Source organism: Anser cygnoides, chromosome 1, assembly GCF_040182565.1.
Source record: "Anser cygnoides isolate HZ-2024a breed goose chromosome 1, Taihu_goose_T2T_genome, whole genome shotgun sequence".
Taxonomy (NCBI): domain Eukaryota; kingdom Metazoa; phylum Chordata; class Aves; order Anseriformes; family Anatidae; genus Anser; species Anser cygnoides.
The window spans coordinates 123,872,685-123,891,916 of record NC_089873.1 but is presented as its reverse complement, the minus strand read 5'-3'; the positions used below and the strand labels follow the sequence as shown (position 1 = coordinate 123,891,916).

General features: G+C 40.5%; 1 protein-coding gene across 27 annotated transcripts in view; it reads right to left on the bottom strand.

Moving 5' to 3' along the window:
• The window catches only part of DMD (dystrophin), a 1,239,454-nt gene that overhangs the window by 41,757 nt on the left and 1,178,465 nt on the right, over nucleotides 1-19,232 (bottom strand). For all 27 annotated transcript variants that reach the window (XM_066990426.1, XM_066990448.1, XM_066990428.1 and 24 more), the window contains 4 exons: nucleotides 18,321-18,406; nucleotides 15,479-15,636; nucleotides 6,928-7,094; nucleotides 4,669-4,780 (listed from right to left, as the gene is read on the bottom strand). In XM_066990426.1, the coding sequence (XP_066846527.1) occupies nucleotides 4,669-4,780; nucleotides 6,928-7,094; nucleotides 15,479-15,636; nucleotides 18,321-18,406 (523 nt within the window). The remainder of the gene's footprint in view (nucleotides 1-4,668; nucleotides 4,781-6,927; nucleotides 7,095-15,478; nucleotides 15,637-18,320; nucleotides 18,407-19,232) is intronic.

Here is a 19,232-nt window from a genome sequence, read left to right as displayed (position 1 = left end):
TGTAATTTCCTCAAATTGCCTGGGACCCTCTGCCTGCTTTTTGTGCAGCACTGAAATGGCTGTAACAGAGCACATTCAGCCGGCCTGAGGGACCTGCAGGCTGCTTTACTGGCTGGATCCCGACCCTTCCTGCACGCTGTTTGTTTCCATCTCCTGGATCTATCAGTCCCTGAAAGCCAAGGCAATGCTCCTGGTACATTTCCTTTCCAGTTTCCCTTCTCAGCCTCCTCTACCATTAATGTTTTGATCAAAGAAAAACAAAAAGCAGGTGAGAGCTGCTGAAATCTCTTATATCAGTTATTTTCTTGCGTCTGTCTAATCTGAAGCTAGCAGGCACTTAAGATCAATAACCTGAGGAGAGCACAATTTACACAAAGTTTTCTACTCTGTCGCCTGCACTCAGCCTCCTTTCTCCCTATAGAGACCAGCAGAGGAGTACAAAGTGCAATTAGTTTCCTAAAGACCAGAATGAGCCAGAAAGAGTTCAAAGTATGTCTGCTGGGAAGATGTAACACTTCTTGCAAGCCTGATTAAGAGCCAGACAATTTTCTGAAGAATTTTAATGGAAGACTTCAGTTACATTAGTCAGGCTGTACTCCACTCTTTACACCTCACAGAGAAGCTCGACCCTGAAATACTGCTTTTCTACAGTAAATTAAGTTCATCCTGACCCACATACCGGTATCGCTTCTCCAGTGTATCTAATTTGAAGGAAAGAAATGACGGAAAGTTAATCTTTCTGACATTTTTTAATGAGTTCTATGCCTTCTATTCAGAGAGGAAGGAGGTGCTGGGATCCATCAGTCAAGCCTACTTTCACAGAGCTGCTGATACACAGATGTGTGTAGTTTTAGTGATTGCTCACGTAGAAAAATTAAGCATCCCCTGAAAAATAATTTGCAGGAAGACTGAGATGCATTAACAGAAAGGACAAATGGTCTTCCTGTGCTGAGGATACCTACAAGCTTCATGTAAAGCAAATCTGGTTCTCTTTGCAGTCAGTCTATCTTGTATGAAAATTCAGTGTGATCAATGACTGGCAGAGAAAAAATATATCAGAACCTGCAAGACAGTACAGCAGCATTTGTATTTTCAAGAAGCTGAGCTAATGCTCAAAAATATTTAAATAAATTCCAAGTAAAGCCATTTTGGGAAAGATTAAGTACGTCTGGACCACCTAGAGGACTCCAGAAAGGGCACTTACTGATTTGGCCTTAGAGGCTCCAACAGGAGGGAATTCTCTCTCCTGCATGCCATCTGCACTGCCTGTCGAGAGAGCCCCTAAGAAGGTCAGCATCAAGAGACCAGCTATAACAGATCAGCTGGGAACAGAGAAGAACTTTTAATACCTAGTGTTGGTATAGATAGATTAAGCACAGCTTAATTCATGTTGCTCACATGTGTAATTCATAAACTTTTATTCCCACTTTGTCTATTTTCAACGTTGTGAACACTTGCAATTGCATTTGACTGTAATTTGATTGTGCTTTCAGGCACAATGAGTAATAAAGCATTCTTCACTTAAGACTTTCCTGGGACGTGTTAGCTCCCCTGAACCTTCCACATGACAACCAAACATTAAAATAGCGTGCTCGCATAGAAACATTTCAATCTAGTTTGAAGACTGGTATCAGAGGAATCCCAAGAAAAAAGTGTCTTCTAGTGACAAGCACCAGGCACCTCTAATGTGATCGAGTTTCAATTTCAAAACTGTTCAAGGAGCACAAGAATGGCAAAAAAAAAAAGTGATTATTATGTGGACATACTGATAGACTGAGCCCATTTTCAGTGAAACTTTCTGATTTATTCCACAGATGTTTTACTCCACGTGATTTTCAGAGTAAAACTATACAAAACAAAATTCTCAGTAGAATGGATTTATGAGGAAGAAACAGTGGAGTTTTCAAGCATCCTAGTTCTCTTAAATGAAAGTAATATGTAGGCAGCTGGGTCTTGCACATTCCAAAACTATTCCAAAACCAAAACTACTTCTTGACATCAGGAGAACTTTACCACCACCTGACTTATCACAGTTTGGTTTAAGAAAGTGCCTTGCCAAACCCTCACCCCAGATCTCAGCCTCAACTGTAAACAGTAGCTGTAGAAACTTATCTCAGTTTGACATGCTTGCTTCTGACAAGGTCATATTTTTATGCTGGTGAGTTACTGTTTGTTAAACCCAAACAGAAAAATGACGCTACACTGAAACCTCGGTCTAGAACTGTTCTTCTATGCTTTACTTGAAACCTTTTTAAAAGGCACCTTTCTTTGATTAACCATTGCTGCTTCTTCTGTCTAAATAGAAACTAGGGAACTGTCTTGCCCTTATTTTGCCTCAGCCCTTTGCAGGAAAGAAGTTATCACATCCCTTGGACATTTAGCATGAGTTCTCAAATTCCCTTTGAGCAGAATTAAAGGCTGCAGTGCTCCAAAATCTCCTTGTAGTAAGAGGGAGTGGGAATAAAAATACCAAGAGGCTTCATTGTGCTCATCTAGCTATTGTAAGGATATGTCAAAGAAGGCGTTGCATGTCTTCTGTCCACTAAAATGCATTCTAAGGTGAGAGATTTGTCTGGAGGAAGAGGAAAAAGTGCTTTGCCATCTGCAAAATTGTTTTCATTCATTTCAAAAACAATTACATACTAGACATGATAGCTTCAGTGGATGTCTTGTTCAATCACACAGTACTTAGGTTTAGTTTTTCAATAGCAGCAACACAAAAAAGATCAGCGCTTGCTGTGTGTCACATTCCCTTTTTTTCCTAGTTAATCCTACTCTAATTCACTTTACTGCTGGTACAGCCAGGCACAGCACAAGAGCACGGGCTGTGGGAGTTCAGAATTCACAACAAAATTTACTGTCTGTAAATGCTTCTTTATTCTGATTCAGCAACCTGGATGCTGTTGCAAGTTTTCTGTTCATCATCGTGCAACCTCTATTGTGAGGGAGAACAGAAACCTGCTGCACCCTGCCTGTGTTGCAATGAGTTGCTTCAGGCTGTGGGAGTGTCTCACAACGTTACTTCATTTCTCACTTCTCACACTTCCCTTGAACTTTCCTTGAAACACTTCTTAGGAACAGGTAAGAAAACACCAGCAAGACGTTGTTTTGTGCGTTCTCTGCACCATTTGCAAACTCCCACACCACCTATGAACAAGAGACAGAGCAGCAAGCTGCGGAGCAAACCAGCAGCCGACTCAGCAAGAATGCACTCAGCTCAACTGGAAGGACTGCTCCAGCACGGCCGGCCAGCCTGGCGGGCTACGGCTGGGATCGTGACAGTTTGCTCCAGGAATGCCTGCGATGGAGAAGTCTGTTCAGACTCGTCTCAGCAGTGCTAATATTTCTCTCCAACCTGTGCAGCAGCTCAGGCAAACCACCCTTCCCACTAACCTCAGTCCTTGGGGGAAGACGCTGAAAAGCAGCAGCCAGTGAATGCTGACAAAAAGTAAGCAAAAATATATAGGTTGCCCTAGCAAAGAACTGGATTAAACAGTGTCATTTAGATGCTACAATAAAAGTTGATAATGTAAATAAATATCCATAAATTACAACTAAAAAAACCCACTGAATTTGCTTTACTATGTTTTAGGGGAATAAATTTTTCTCTCTCTTTCCTAAGAAAAGCTGAGTGTTTTTACTTCATTTTGGCAATGCCTTTTTGTTTGGATGAAGATGCAAAAACTATTCATGACATTTTATGAGGCTAGCCTACATATAATTTTGATGCTTTGTTTTCACCATTTACATTTGACCAGCAGACAAAAGTACAAGACTAATGACCACATTATCAGATTAGGAAATGAAATCAGTGTGTGCAATAATGTTCAAGACCACCACACACAATAGCAAACACAGCTGAAAGCTCAGGCATGCTGCACTGTGGAAGGGTCACTTGAGAGCTCCTCTGATTTATGCCCCTTCTCCCGTGGTCACGAGAGGCCAAAATGAAAGAGGGACGACACACCAAGAGAATAATACAAATTTTTCTTTGCCAGATGCTTGGTACAGAAGAAGCATTTACACAAAAGTGATCCTTTTGAGAACTGTATAACAAGGGCGAAGACCCTCATGACACCATCCATGCAGCACAGAGCAAATGTGCTGCACTCAACACAATGAATTCTGGTCTTCAGAAATGAAATCTAACTTGCTACTCCCAAGAATTTCCCTGGTATTTTATACTGTCTAGTCATCATACAATAAAAAGATACTGTCAAATAGTGAAGACCTTGAAAATGCAATTGTAGTGTAGCAAGCAAAATAAGTGAAGCGACAAACTTGCTGGGGAAAGGAAGAAAAATCTCACATTGATACAGAGAAAACATTGTGATCTAAGATAGAAATATGTATTTGCACAAATCACAGGCTTCTTGAAGGATACATGAAGTAAACTGTACGGCACCGAACATGGAGCAGATCATTAGCATGCAGTAACATATTATGACACAGCACTGCACAAACAATGAAACCGCAATTTACTTCCAACTATCAGAGTGTCTTTTTACTAAGCATTAGAAATTCCTGGAATGTAGAATTTATAAAAGGTGATTTCTTTACAGGGGGGAAAAAAGCCACTCAAACGCTCCATTACCTTGCACACAGCAAATGAAGTTTTTCCTTTCTACTTAACAACGGGCAGTAAGGGTCAGTAAAACAGCTACTTACTGGTGTGCAGTACTCCACCATGGGATAGTGCATTTTATGACCTTTTGCAACACGACCAGAGAAGAAGCAACTTTGGCAGATGTCATAGTTAAAGTGCTTTAAGCTTCTGTACCTAAAAGAGGAAGAAAAAAACATGGCTTCAGAGCTCAGTAGGTGAATACTTCCTGTCAGCTCGTGAAGCTTTCTGTGTCATTAAGTGCTCTTCCCTGAGATGTCACACAGCGCACAATACACGACAATGCCCACTTAAGGGACAGGATTGCTGCCTCAGAGCAACAAAGCACAGATGCTTATCAAAGATTTGAATCTTCAAAATGAATCACTCTGTATCACAAAATTTCTAGCAGAGGGCAACAGTGAAGAGTTCTATCTACAGAATCCCCCTCTCTCATAATATGCAAAAGACAGCACCAAGCTTTTTGCTTCTACAATGCTAATTTCAGTTCTTCTGGTCTCCTTCATGACTCCTAACACAGAACTTCTTGAGCAAACAAAATTCAGATAAGCAATGCCCTCCTCAACAAGTAACACTAGCAAGCCGTTGAGTGCTGCATACAAGGTAGGAATGTATTCATGTGGTTTCCATCATCTTCATCAAAATAATTTTCATTTATAGAATGCCATCTCTGCAAGAATCTGAATGCACTTTCAGGCCATTATTTAAACTCATCAGCAATATGAGACAGCTAACTGTTGTGTATGCTACGCTGAAGTGCTTGAAAGACCCGGAGGCATAAGGGTTGTCTTGTTCCAAATACGCTAAGCAGTTCGGTCACAGTAACCTCAAAAGAGCATTGTTTTACGTGTACTGAGGCTCACAGTATTAGCTTTCTAATAGCTGTCCAATACAGTGTCTTTTTGTCGAGTGGGTAAACAAGGTCTCGGTGACTTGCAAACGCATAAAAAAATCTGCAACAAATTCGACTACCATAATAGAATTGTTATATGAAGTTAAGAGACAGATGAGATCAGACAAGTAAAAGTAGACACAAACACAGAGCTCCAGTGTCCACTGTCCATGTTTCTGATGCTAACTACAGACTATCCATTCACTCAGCATCCTTTGATTTTCCAAGTGCTGCATTTTTCCAATTCCATCCACTTGTCATTGGCTGTTTATACAAACCGTGTGAGTAATTGAGTAGTTTCACAAACTGTATCTGCAACAGGAAACTTTTACTTTGTGGATGTGTTGAACTTGTCACATCCCATCCATTGCTCTTCTTCAGTAATGCTTACTATTATCCCAGTTGCAATATGCAAGGGGAATAAAAGCAGAAGAACACGAGTTTAGATGATTAAAGGAACAGCCTGACTGAAGAAAAAAATCAGACTTAAAACAAAGCAGTACCTTTGTTATTTCCTCTTTCTCACTGCCTGTACAATTGCACAGGAGAAAGGACTGCCCTACTATACATATAAAAGCAACATTCATACTCACACATGTTAGAGCAAAATGATGGCTTTTCTATGTGGTACTGCTTGCTGTTGTTGTTGATATGCATTTTACAAATAAAGTTACAAAAAGGTCTTTGTAAACAACACAATACGATGGAAGGAAAAATGCCAGCAGTGAAAGAGGACCATGAACAGAAAGGACAGAAACCATACAAAGCAGCTATTAGGAAGCAAAGTGATAAAACAAGTCTAGGCATAATTGAAAGTGAGTATTTACTTAGCCGTTAAGTGGATTCTCAACAGGCATACCAGCACACAGCCATTTTACCACCCATTGACTTATTCATTGCTATAGTAACCATAGTGTTGATCCAGATGTTCAAACAGATCAGCAACATTTCCAGCACACTAGGTTAATATTCCACCAACCACATTCCTCTGAAAAATGCACAGTATCTTTACATGTCTGTAAATTTTCAAGTCACTTCCTTGCTTTATGACATGAGAGAAAGCAGTTCATTAGGATCCAATTCAGAAAATGAAGCTGCATGTATAAGACAGACTGAATATAAAGCAAATCCTGTTAGCTGTGCAATTTGTCAATACTTTGGATGAGGCAAAGAAGGACTGGAAGGGAGAGCAGGACCTAGAGGAACGGCAGTATCTTAACTGATAAGCAATTTTTTGTTCTCTTCAGCTTTTTCATCACTGCACCCAGTCTAAGCGTCACCCTCCCTCGTATCCCACCACAACTCTTCTTATCCTGAACATGCATAAAATCAAGAACATGATTTGCCTGGAAACAGAGATGCTGATCCACCAAGCAGTGTTCCGCAAGGCAGAGAGGGAGTTAGTTTGTACCTGAATCCGATAATTGGGCACTCCTTGCAGATGTTACACTTCGCTTGGTGCTTGGCAGTTTCGGCAGCAGCCACCCTGTGCAACACAGGCAGCCACACCATGGACTGCGGTTCCAGCCTCATCCAGTCCAGAAACAGGGCTGCTTCGATCTCGGGCTTGTTATTGGCCTGGAGCAAAGGTGGAAGAAAGACAAGGGCTCAGCAGAAGGGATTTGTGTAGTACTAGCTAACTAACAGCTCAAGTCACTGGTTTCCTACCTGCTCCACATCTTTTCCCTGAATACCATCCAGCTTTTCCTCCCATCCACCCATCCAAAAAATAAAAATAAAATAATCTCCAGGATACTGCCTTCAAAACAAGAACCGAACACTATTAACATTTCAAGTCTCTCTTTTTCTTATTCTCTATTACAACAGACAGCACTACCATGTACTCTTTTAAAACAAAAATCATCCACTCAAAGCATCTGGCAAAAAAGATAATCCTGTGTTTCCTATATCTCTTATCTGTACTTGCACAGCACTGTTTCTCACTTCTTATTTTAAAAAACACTGTTTATGTTATCCAACCCCTAAAAATTGCATGTCTTTTTATCAAAATTCCTTTCTCTTTAACATCCTCCATTGCCACCCTGACCTTTCCTCAAAATGCACGTATAAGGAAATAATTCAAATTCTTTCTCAAGCCCACTGTTGAACATGTAAACTCTGCCTCCTTAAATGCCTCAAAATCCCTCTTCCCACCACACCATCGTTAAATTCCTTGTCATTGCCTGGGAACACAACGCAGTTTTGTCCCACAGAATATGATGCATTTAGCCTCGTATTCCATAACCTCCTGCTTTCTCCTCTTTACCAAGGGCCAAAAAGCCCATTAAAACTTCGTGGCAGTCCTTCCTCTGCTTCCTTCCCATCGTATCCTGAACAGAACTAAACTTTGTGCACCTGTTCTACAGTACCTTCAAGGAACGTCCATAACAAACCAGATTCCCATTGCACTGTGCAAACACCTGAAGTCATGTCTTGTCCCTGCCTCTCAGCGTTACAGCAGGGAACAAGAAACAGTAAAGAGACGAGAAGCCACAGCAGCAATCAGCACAGGCAGAGGCCATGCTGCACTGGCAGACCAGCCACCGAAAAGAACATTGCGGAATACGGACAAACAGCTTCAAAAGGGATCTTGAGGAGCAAAGCAAAGTGACAGTGTGAATGTTTACATGGGAACTCCTCTCCAGCGTGAAGGACAGCACCGAGCAAGCACTGAACTGGGTGTCTGGAGCCTGGTTTCAGCCCTGAAGAGACGATGGATCAGGTGGAGATAATGAAGGGCTCCCACCGGGAAGGCAGGAGGGAGGAGGAGCCCGCACGGAGCACAGAAGCAGTGGAGGAGCAGGACACTGTCCCACTGCATCTCTGTAAACCACCGCTACGTGCTATCTTAAATTCCTTGACACTTTTCAACCCCACCTCACCCAGCATGAACAACATGGGTATGAACCAAATACATCTAAATCCCCTGCCTTTCTTTTTTTTTTTCTCTAACCAAATACAGTCCTCTGTGAGACAATCTTTTGTATTTGAAGTTTCACAAGGCAAAGACTTAATTTGTGGTTCCAAACCTATTAGAAGCACTTAAGCACATAATAAGCATTAATGTATCATGTATATGGACCACAACGAATAGGGGATTGAGTGTTTTTTCTTAATGCTTGCTCTTTCCCAATTACTTTCCCAATTTCTCATTAAATTTGAATTTAGTATGACCTAGCTAAAACCTTTAGTTTCTTTCAACTAAAATACAATGCTAGCAACAAATCTGGGGATTTTTTTTTTTTTCACAACAGACATAAAGGCAGAAAGAGCTAGAGGGAAAACCAGTATTATCATTTTTTTAAGCTAACACTGTTTATAATCTTGACAAAGAAATTAACTGATCAATACTTGCAGACTGAGAAAAATGCAAAGTCTCCTAGACTGAACTCCTAACCAAAAGAAGGAAATTAAAAACAAAAACACAGAAACGAACAAACAACAAAAAATCACAAATGTCTCTGGAATAATACATTGCATTAAAATTGACTTAAAATGCTGCTGCAATATTTTGGTTAATTAGAAATAAAATATTTTTTGGTCAGGATTTTCTTCTGGGGTAAACCCATCAAGCCACAAACATATTTACAGTTCTTCAGATGAAGTCCCCTCAATGCCTGCCCCTCCCCCAAAACAACCTCAGCACCAAAACTGAGAGAAAACTGAAAAAGTAAAGAAACATCCAGGCAACACTGGCAAGAGTTTGTTCAGAGCAGCAGACCCTGCTTTCCTGCTTTCCACTGAAGGATATCAATGAATTCAAGAAAACAAAATTAATTCTAGAAGTCTCTTAAGAGGAAGGAGCATTTATGAAATGCAATCATTTATGTGCCTCTTTTCCGGCTGGCAGCCACGGCAGCAAGGGGCTGGGGTGTGATTTTCTGTGGATCACTCAGCGAGCCAGCATCCGCCAGGAACTACACTGGCAAACCACTCCTCTGCCTGGTAGACTACGCTTACTGTACTAAGGTCCTCTAAGCCTTTAATATTTTAGGAGTATCTCTTTAATATTCCGTTTCTAATAGAAAAACATGAAGTGTACTGAAATGCTGCAGCGCAAGCTGCGGACAGAATAAAAATGAGCAGCTCAAAGCACTACTCTGCACTTGTAGTTGCTCTAAATTTGCAGGGAAAACGTTGCAGTGATGAAAGCCTTTCTGTAACATTCGAAGATCTATTTTAATTTTGCAGTCACTGGCGATTGCTAGCAGTCCCAATGGTTGCCCACACGGAGCTCCGCACCCCGGCTGTACGAAAACTTGTGCTCAGAGAGATTAGGTGCATTAAAATGTATCAGAACTGGTTGCAAATTATATTACACAAAGATTTAAAGCCACGTGGAGAAAAGCTGGTCAGGGTCAGATGGTAGAGGACACACAGTTCTCGACTGTTCCCTGAGCTGCTATTACGATTTTTTTTAATAATCTCTAAATCCAGTAAAGGCAGCAGCTGACGATTTTACATAAGGGAAGAAGTCTGAATTTACGCAGTACATATCTGAACCAACAAGAGCGAGCTGTAAAGAATATTAATGGTTCTTCTCTTCAACACATTTCTGTGGAACTCCCAATTTTTATGGTAATAACAGAGTGAATCATAAAGTAAAATTCATAAAGCCCTTTCGAGCTTACAAGTAACAATTTATTATTGGGGCCATTCAAATTCATCATGCTCCACACATCTGTTTTTCAGTATTTATTCTGCAGAAACAATGGGGAAATGGGAAGCTGCGCGGTGTTGGCATCTTTATACAATACTTAGGAGTTGAATTTTTCTGTTTTTTAAATTATTTATTATTATTCCCTCCTCTTCTTTCAGCTATTATTTTAAAAAATACTCTGCAGTGTAAGAACTTTATCGATGTATTATATAAAATATGCTCCAAAATACAGTTGTGATGTTGCGTGACCAATGCAGTATGGTTTTGGACAGTCAGACAATATGGCATGAATTTCTGGTAACACTTTTGATGAGGTACATTGTGTTTAGGTGCAAGGTAAGGAACTAATGGGAAATAATTCAGTATTATTAATTTAATGGTGTTTTCCATCTAGGATGGAAAGCTTTATATTAGTCTAAGTAAATACTATTTTGGACAAACTGAAACTGAGGAATGGGATTCCTGTGAGTTGTTCAAGTTGAAAAATGCAGCACAAACCATGAATAGAAGCCCTGTCTCCAAGGGCTTAGCATTAGACCAAACCCCGCTGAACCTTGTCTTCCACTCGTGAATGGCTTCCCCAGCACATTTGCGTTCTCTCCACTGCCAGCTGGCAAGAAAACACAAGTCAAGGATTCATAGTTTCTAAGACTAGTGCTGTTTCATGGGCAACGAAGGGAGGATTATTTCAAAGGTAACTCTGGGTGACACTAACTGCTTGAATCTGCCTGACTGTTGGAGCAATGCTTAAGATCATTACTTTGACCCCTTGCATTACTCTTACAGTGCTCCACTTAATGTTTTGAGTGTTGCGGTAAAGACTAATGAAAAAAGCAAGAATGCAGAAGTCATTTAGTATACAGCTTTGTATCATACACAACATCCCATGCACACTTGAAAATCACTATCTTCTTACTCTCCACCTCCCAAATCCTAAATCACTTTAAAATAGCTCTTCAAAACAGCTCACTTATAGGACTCTTCAAGACAGCGTCCCAAACTCAGGCACAGGTTCATAAATTCTTACTGAAATAAAACCAGAATTGATGTTTTCTTGACATTTACAGCATAGCAGCTTGAGGAAGGATTTGCTAGTTCCCCTTAGGCCAGTTCTCCTGTGTCAGAGCCAAAAGCAGAGGAAACATCCTACGAACAGAAATAAGGGCTTTCTGAATCTCTCAAAAGAGCCCGAGTCCCTCAACAGTAACACTGCATCTGTACGTTATTTTCATATAGCTCTCCATTTAAGTATACATAGTTATTTGTACACAGTACTGATATTTCCTATTAAAAAAAAATATATATATATATATAAAAACACCCCAGCAACAACAGAAAAACAGACCCCACAAAACAACTGTCCAAACCACCCAAATCACTGCATGTACAGCTGAAGCCACTATCATGGTCCTGACCCAGGGTTTGGACTGCCCATACTCCTATAAGGATTAACAGGCCCCTATTTTGGTTTTTATTTGTCTGAGTGAATATACTGGGTTTGGACATGCAGTTAAGTGGTTGTAAAAACCCTGCCATCTACTGCTGATCTTCACTGACTAAGTGCAAACCTAGAAATGAAGACTATACAACAGAGTATTAAAATACTTTCCTCTGTCAAAGTGAAATTAAACAAGGTCTAAAATATAGATATGAATTAATTGTACATATTTTACTGCTCTTTAGCTTCACCTGTATCAGTTTTCCATACAAAGCACTCAACATCCTTGGAAAAAAGTATACCTAACACAGCTGATAATCAAGAATCAAATATGCAAACTTTTTTGAGAAACAGCAAGAGACATTTCCATCTGAGCTGCACTGTCTCTGCTTTCATCTCCCGTTTCTTAAGTGTCCCAATGTCATGGTAAAGCATACATGGCAGTGATGTGAATACCTAGGTCTCTCTGTATTATGCAAAACAGCATCTTAATAGTTTTGCACCGTGATTTAAACACAATACATTTGTCCTTTAGCCCATTAACAATTCATTACCCTGTTTACTTAAAATATGTACCCATCACATACCTGGAAGGCAAGGGCTTTCAGCCCACAGTAATACTGAGCCCCCTTGGTTTTTCATGGATCTACAGGCTACTTTTATGCAGTGTGGGCCCAGGCAGAAGGTCCCTATGACCAAACTCATTGCTCTTACCAAAACCACCCTTTCTTTGAAGTCCCACAAGGTCAGCTGCACCTGCTCCCTACAGCAGAGACCCCCAGCAGCACTCCCAAGGGCTCGCCCTTCAGGCCCGAAGCAGGACCACGAGCCCCGCCACCGCAGCAAAAGGCCCCTTGTCCCCTGCTGCTGTGTGCACCTGGCGAGGCCATGGCAAGGGCACCAAACCCAAGGGGCTGGCAGAGGGATTTCTGAAGCACGTGTTTGCTGCAGAGCCTGACACTACTGCAATTTATGGCTGGCTTATCATCACCAGAACAACAAAATAAAAGTCGTATATAAAAAAAAAAAAAAAAAAGACATTCCTCACCGTGGGCGTGCAAAGACTTAATTTAATTTTGACACAGTAATGCAAACTGTGAATCCCGGCGCAATTTTTTAAAACTGAATTAACTCCCTGGAGTAAATGGAGGAGATGGTATGGGGCCGCGTGAGGGAGGGCCGCGGGGCCACGCACACGGACGGGCCTGTGTACCGCTCGCAGTGTGCCCTGCACCAAGCGCCCCAGAGGAGCAGAGCTGGAACCAGCCCAGGCCCGGGTCAGGGAACACAGAGAGGGAAGGCCCTGAAAGAAAATTATGCCTCCCTCCCCTGTGGGGGAAGCTGAGAGGGTATCAGGAGAAAGAAGGATGAGGGAGGAAGCCAGGAGGGGCGGCACACGCCTCTGCAGGCTGAGATGGCTGTCCCCGCTGGGCACCCTGTGCAGTCCCCCTCGGCTGCCTAGCGCCAGCGTTGCTCCCCCTCAGGGGCTCCTTTCCCCAGGCACCGCCGCCTTGCAGCACCTCCTACGCCAAAAGCATCTCTCTGCACTCCACTCCTCCTCCAAATGTCGTACTTCTCTCCGTCTCCATTCCTTGTTGCTTTCTTTCATGTCTCATCCTACCCTGCCTTTCAGTTGCTTTCATCACTATTATTTCCCCAATTATTCATACCATCCCTTCCTCAGGGTGGGGTCCTTCAACCCAGGCCCTTTCTTTTCCACTCTTTGGTTCCTTCTTCCCATGTTTGGGTTTCTGCTCTTCTCCCTAGGACTCCCTCCCTTTTCATACTTTCTTTCCTTGCTTGAGCCTCCCTCCCCATTTCAAGCCTTATTACAAAGTTGTCTTTGCTGCTGCGAGCCAGGTCAGAAAACAGCCTCCCACTTAAGTTAAAATGGAGGCTTCATCTGCAGGAAAAAGAGAGGACGCAATTCCTCCTAACACTGTTTCTTAGTGGAGGTAAGAGAAGAAAACCTCAGTTTTTCCATCTTTCTGATTTATGGCCAGGTGAAATGTTGTGCCCAGCTGTTCTTCTAGAAATGCTGGCACCTGGGTTGCCTGTTGGCATTTCTTCATTTGCAGTAAGACAAGTTTGCTAACTCATTTTATTCAAACAACCATTTATTCCAAGTCCTCCTCCTATTTTATAAAAAAATGTTGTGTGTCCCATCACTACTCATTTTACTGGTGTTTTTTTCCCTAATATAAACACACATTATCCCTCTTTCCAAAAAAAAAGTTTTTGTCAGATTCCAAGTTCATTCTCCTTATCAGTTTCTCAACACCATTTTTTAAGCGTGTTTGCTATTCATTCTGGAAAATGATAGGACCTGGTGATCCCTAATTTTCTCGCAAAGTCATTTGCACAAGCCAGCTTTTGACATGTAGATTCTCACCACGGATTTGCTGTGGCATTATTTCGTGTTAGTCTTACCTGAACCCCCGTGTGGAACACCTTCAAAAGCCTTGAAAGCCATAGCAGGGTCTAACCTAGCTATAAAAGTTACCACGCACAGTTTATTAGCATGGCTTATCCACCCAGAATATGGCCCTAAAAACCATTCATTTGGAAATGACATCAAATACATACTAGAATTATTAAAGGTCAAGACACAGATGATGGAAATGAAAAAATATGAATCTTACAGAATCAATCTGACAAAATAAGTTTAAAAAATACAGAAAGCAAACATCCCCCTGCAACTAGAAGTTTCTGTTCATTTTAGAATTTGATTTTTATAGTCCCTGCGCATACAAAGATGACTTCCAAGCATTATTATTCACTGAAAAAAACTTGCTGTCTTTCCTTATTACAGAACTGAAACTACTACCTCATGAAACTTGAGCAGCAGGTAAAGAAAGAAGCAAACAATTCCCCCTGCTCCCATCCAGCCAACAGAAAAAAAACAAGATATTTAAGGGATTGAACAAGAGTTTCTTCTATTGTGATGCAGAAGATGCATTGAGAGTTATCACAGACCATACATTACCTCCCATCCTCTACCTTTTCATTAAGCAGCTGTCTTAATCTTTTGCATTTTGCTGTTGGTTAGCAGAAAGATGAATAATTCCCTTAACTCTCTTCCTCCTCAGATTAAATAATTTACAAGCGTGAAAAAGAGCCTGGAGTTGGCTGTGTATTCCTCAAAAGATAGGGCAGAAATTCTTTTAGTACTGTTGAAAGAAAAATAGCATTACCCATTCAAACAATGAAAGGAGCTCATCAAGTGCTCCTCACCCCTAGTAAGCACTTCAGTCAGTCATCTTTCTGCATCCCTCTGCTGAGCACCTGGCTGCCATTGGTATGTATATACACAAAAATGAGTTTAACCATTGCTGTTTACCTACATGGCAGCAAATAAATGGTGATCTACTGCTGGCAGCAGAAAATTGTAAAAGCAGGAACTTCCACAACACAAGACTTCCACTGCTTGCAGGATTCAGTTACTACACGGGCCCTGGTGCCAACTACTTGCTGTCCAGATGACAACATAAACTTTGACAACCCTGTGCAAGGCCAGGCTGCATGGAGCTTTGAGCAACCTCGTCTAAGGCAAGGTGTCCCTGCTCACATCAGGAGGATTGGAACTACATGCTCTTTAAGGTCCCTTCCAACCCAAGCCATTCTGTGATTCTACGATAATCTAGGCTTCTTCAATCACTGCCACAATCGCGGTGAAGATGGCGCCTAAGAAGAAGCAGTGTAATTCATATATATCTTGTCAAAGAAATACACTAGTGAGTACCACTAAACAATCCTTGCTACCCTAGCCCTTACTCCAGATTTTCAGTCTCATTCCAAAATAGAAAGGCTAGCTGGAAAGGAGACACAGATCAGAAAATGAACAGCGAGCGAAGATGAACTTACAAACTGGAAGCAGCTTCTGACACTCGGCTCAATGTTGCTGCCCCCGAAAGAGGCGACCTCCCCTAGCTGCCGCGGGATCTGGATGGAGTCGTGCAACAGAAGCCCCAGTCGGCGCTGGTCGCAGAAGCCGGTGGAGCTCGCCACTTGCTTGAACAGGTCTGGGGAAACAAAAAAGACACCATGGCTGAAGCATCATAACGGGGACACAACAAGTATGGAGGAAAACTGCATAATTTCGAAGTCTCACAAGGGGGGTAAATGGCTTTGATAGACATGAACGTAAATGTATCTGCAGTTTGTCTGCTTCTCTTCCTACAAACACTGCTTCTGTTAGTAAATGTTGATTTTTAATAGGATTATTTGTTTGTACCCATGAAGAAAGGCCATTCTACCACAGTGCCTATGCCATTACTGATGATAGCAGCTGTAATTCTGACATACAGTCAACTGAACATCAGGATCTTTGATCCACAGCAATGCACCTCAAAATACTCCTCAAAACACCTCAAAAATACTGTTTAACAGTAAAATAATCTCATACGACATACAACACTTCTTCAGCTCTAAGCAATGAGTGTACAATTCAGAACCCAGTTCTCTTTCAGATGAATTGATCTGGAAAACAAGAGCTCCTAATTTCAATATACCATAATCTTTTAATCCAGGTGTATTTCTAAAATGAAAGAAAAATATCGCAGTATGACAGAATCTGTCATCCACTGGGAATGTTAATATCATATTAAGTTTTCATTTTTGAAGTGAAATGTCACTTTAAGTCTTGTTCTATTACTGCATCATTCTAGAAAAGGATCCTTACAGGACAGAATTATTATCCTTCTGTGAGCCCAATTTAATTTAGTGGGAATTAGTTATACTATGTATACAATGAGGAGGTTTTAGAGTTTGTAATAAGGAAAATCAGGTTAGCATTAACTGAAATATTTATTTGGTAATATCCCTGTTGACAATACATGACCTGAATAAATTCTGCTTATTTTTCAAAGAGAGAAAGAAAGAGAGAAAAAGAGAAGGAAGGAAAAAAGGAATGAAGAAAGGAAAGAAGGAAGAAAGGAAGGTCAGCCACTAGAAAAAAAAATCCCTTTTTGGAGCCTTAGTATTTCACCTGACAACAGGGTTACAATTACAAAGGTGATTCAGCACTTTTCGCGGTAACCTTCCTAGGGCAGCTTTGACACCTGTCTTTTTCCAAAGGAATAAAGGAATGGATAGAGAAAGGATTACATTTTAATTACACAAGTTTCACTTTTACCAATACTAGTTTTATGATACGTAACTTTGAGAAAATTTCTTCTCCATCACCTCTGCAAGCCTGAAGAATTCTGCTCTGTGAGAACCAACGCTGCTCTGCTGCACAAATATCAGAAAATCTTTAAGGGGCGCGACTCATCACGCACTTGCAGCAATACTAACAGCAATGGCACTATGACTTCGGCATGACCACAGCCTGGCAGAGACGATTTGTTCCTCTCTCAAAAGCTATGCAGTGTTCAATCAGTAAAACACCTCTCAGTAAAACACTGCGTTCTGCAGCCTTAGAAGGGGGTTATGCATTACCATGCATACACACTACAGGAGCCTATAATATATTAATAAATGTTTTCCTTTATAACTCTGATAATTCTCAATGGACTATCATTTAAAAAAATATCTGTATTAATTTTCTTAAAAAGATTTTCTGAATAATTTTTCACAAAACCCACATGAAACATCTAAAGAACTAAACTGTGACATTTATAGTGATTGCCCTAAAATCTGATCCAATTATACACAGACGTGTATAATTCATATAACAGAATCCGTTGTTGGAACTGTATGTTTTCTTATTAGCTTTCTTAAATTTGGATTAGAAGAATAATAAAATAATAACCATTAATGAAGAACTGCTACAGCACTGGTTCAAAATCTAATGGTGGTGGCTTTTTTTCAATGCACGTATGTAAGAGTGATGTAATTTAATTTAACCAGAGAGTTACTCTTGAGAAATACTCTTATCAGCAGACCTTTTCTGGATCTTAGCCTCACTAATGAACTGATTCATTAGTCAGCTGAAACTAAAACTTCAAGTGGAATTTTTTCAAGTATTTTAGGATATCACCCATTAAAATATGCAAAATAACTGCATGACTTTAATTTTTATTTACAGATAGCAACTATATTTAAACATAAGGTACTCAGACTCTGATCACATTGTGGAAAATATTTTGAAAAGATAATATATTTCAAAATGGTGTAATGCATGATGTCTTGTGGATCAATGCTGCTTTTTTACTGGCTTTTTCATCTTATTGTTTATACATTTTCTTTTGTCTGCTGTGGTACAGCAAAAGGGTTCTGGCACCCTTCTATAAGAAAAGGTTAAATCTCAGCACGTGAATTCTTCCAGCCAAGTGTGTGCATGCACATTTTTTGTGTATGAAGGTGTGCTAAACCAGTGGTCTTCAAAGTGAGGTGTATGTACCCCAGTGGGTGTGCAAATCCATTGGGGTGCAGTAAAACGTATTTTTGAACAATTAATAAATTATATATAAAGAAATAAAAATAGTATTTATTTCATCTTTATCTCATCCCTTTTTAATTTCTATTTTTGTCCATACTTTATAATGTATGTTATGTACATATAGCACACTAGTGCATATATATAAATAAATAAATATGCATATATTAGGGGTGCATGCTCAAAGATTTTTTTACCTATTATATTTTTTTTGCATGATCAGAAAGTTTGGTGACCACTATGCTAAAGTACCTAGAACAAATAGGGGTAATGAAAACATTAAATAAACACAAACTATCAAAGAAAAAAAGAATTACATTGACTTACATCTATACTTGTCTTCCAGGTGTGCTTTACAAAGGGATACAACACCAGTTTTGAAAGATAAAACACGGATCCTTCCTGTTCGACCCCTAATAGAAAAGAAACATTGGCTGATAATATAATCCATTCATATAATAACTTGTTGACTATTACAAAGTTTAACATTGTTCTGCAGTTTTATTTTAAAGGCACACAAAGAACCACTTTGCATAGCATAAACTAGCCTGCTATCACATACACAGTAAACTGAATGTAAAATATGGTTGTGTTCCACAGGCATAGTTAAACTGAATTGTGCAGTTGTACCAGTTCAACTAGGAACAGTCTCATGCAGAAATAACAACAGAAATGGCACTAGCAAGATGTTCAGGTGACTGATTAAGCTTGCCTAAAACCAGGGAGAACGAAGGCAGGTTGTACAGTTGAGTCATTACCGTAATGATGTTGTTTCTGAGCTCCTTCTCCTATCACTCAAACCTGAGCAGGCCGACAGCCCTGGTCCTCCTCCACGTCAGTTATTGCACTGCCTTGACTCAGTCTTCCTTCACGCTCACCTTCACACTGGTTTGTGACATGCCTGTGCTATCGCTTCTGCTTTTTAATGTGACTGTGGTAACAACATCATCCTCTGTGCTGCCAGCAGCACAGTGACAAACCTTCAGATCTTCTCTCAGGTACCTGGTTTAGTTCAATTTGCTTCCTGCTGCTGGCTTCCCCTAAGACTTTTATTTCATGTAGCATTACAAACGTGTAACGTCTATTGCAAATGAGACATACACAACATAGTAAGCCTATGTCTAAACATGGCTTTTGGAAGCACAGCCTTACCAACACCTTTGAAGTGCCACCAGTAAAAGACCACCACTGAAAATATGGTAAGTCATGTACAGGTACACTGTACTCATGCAGTAGGCT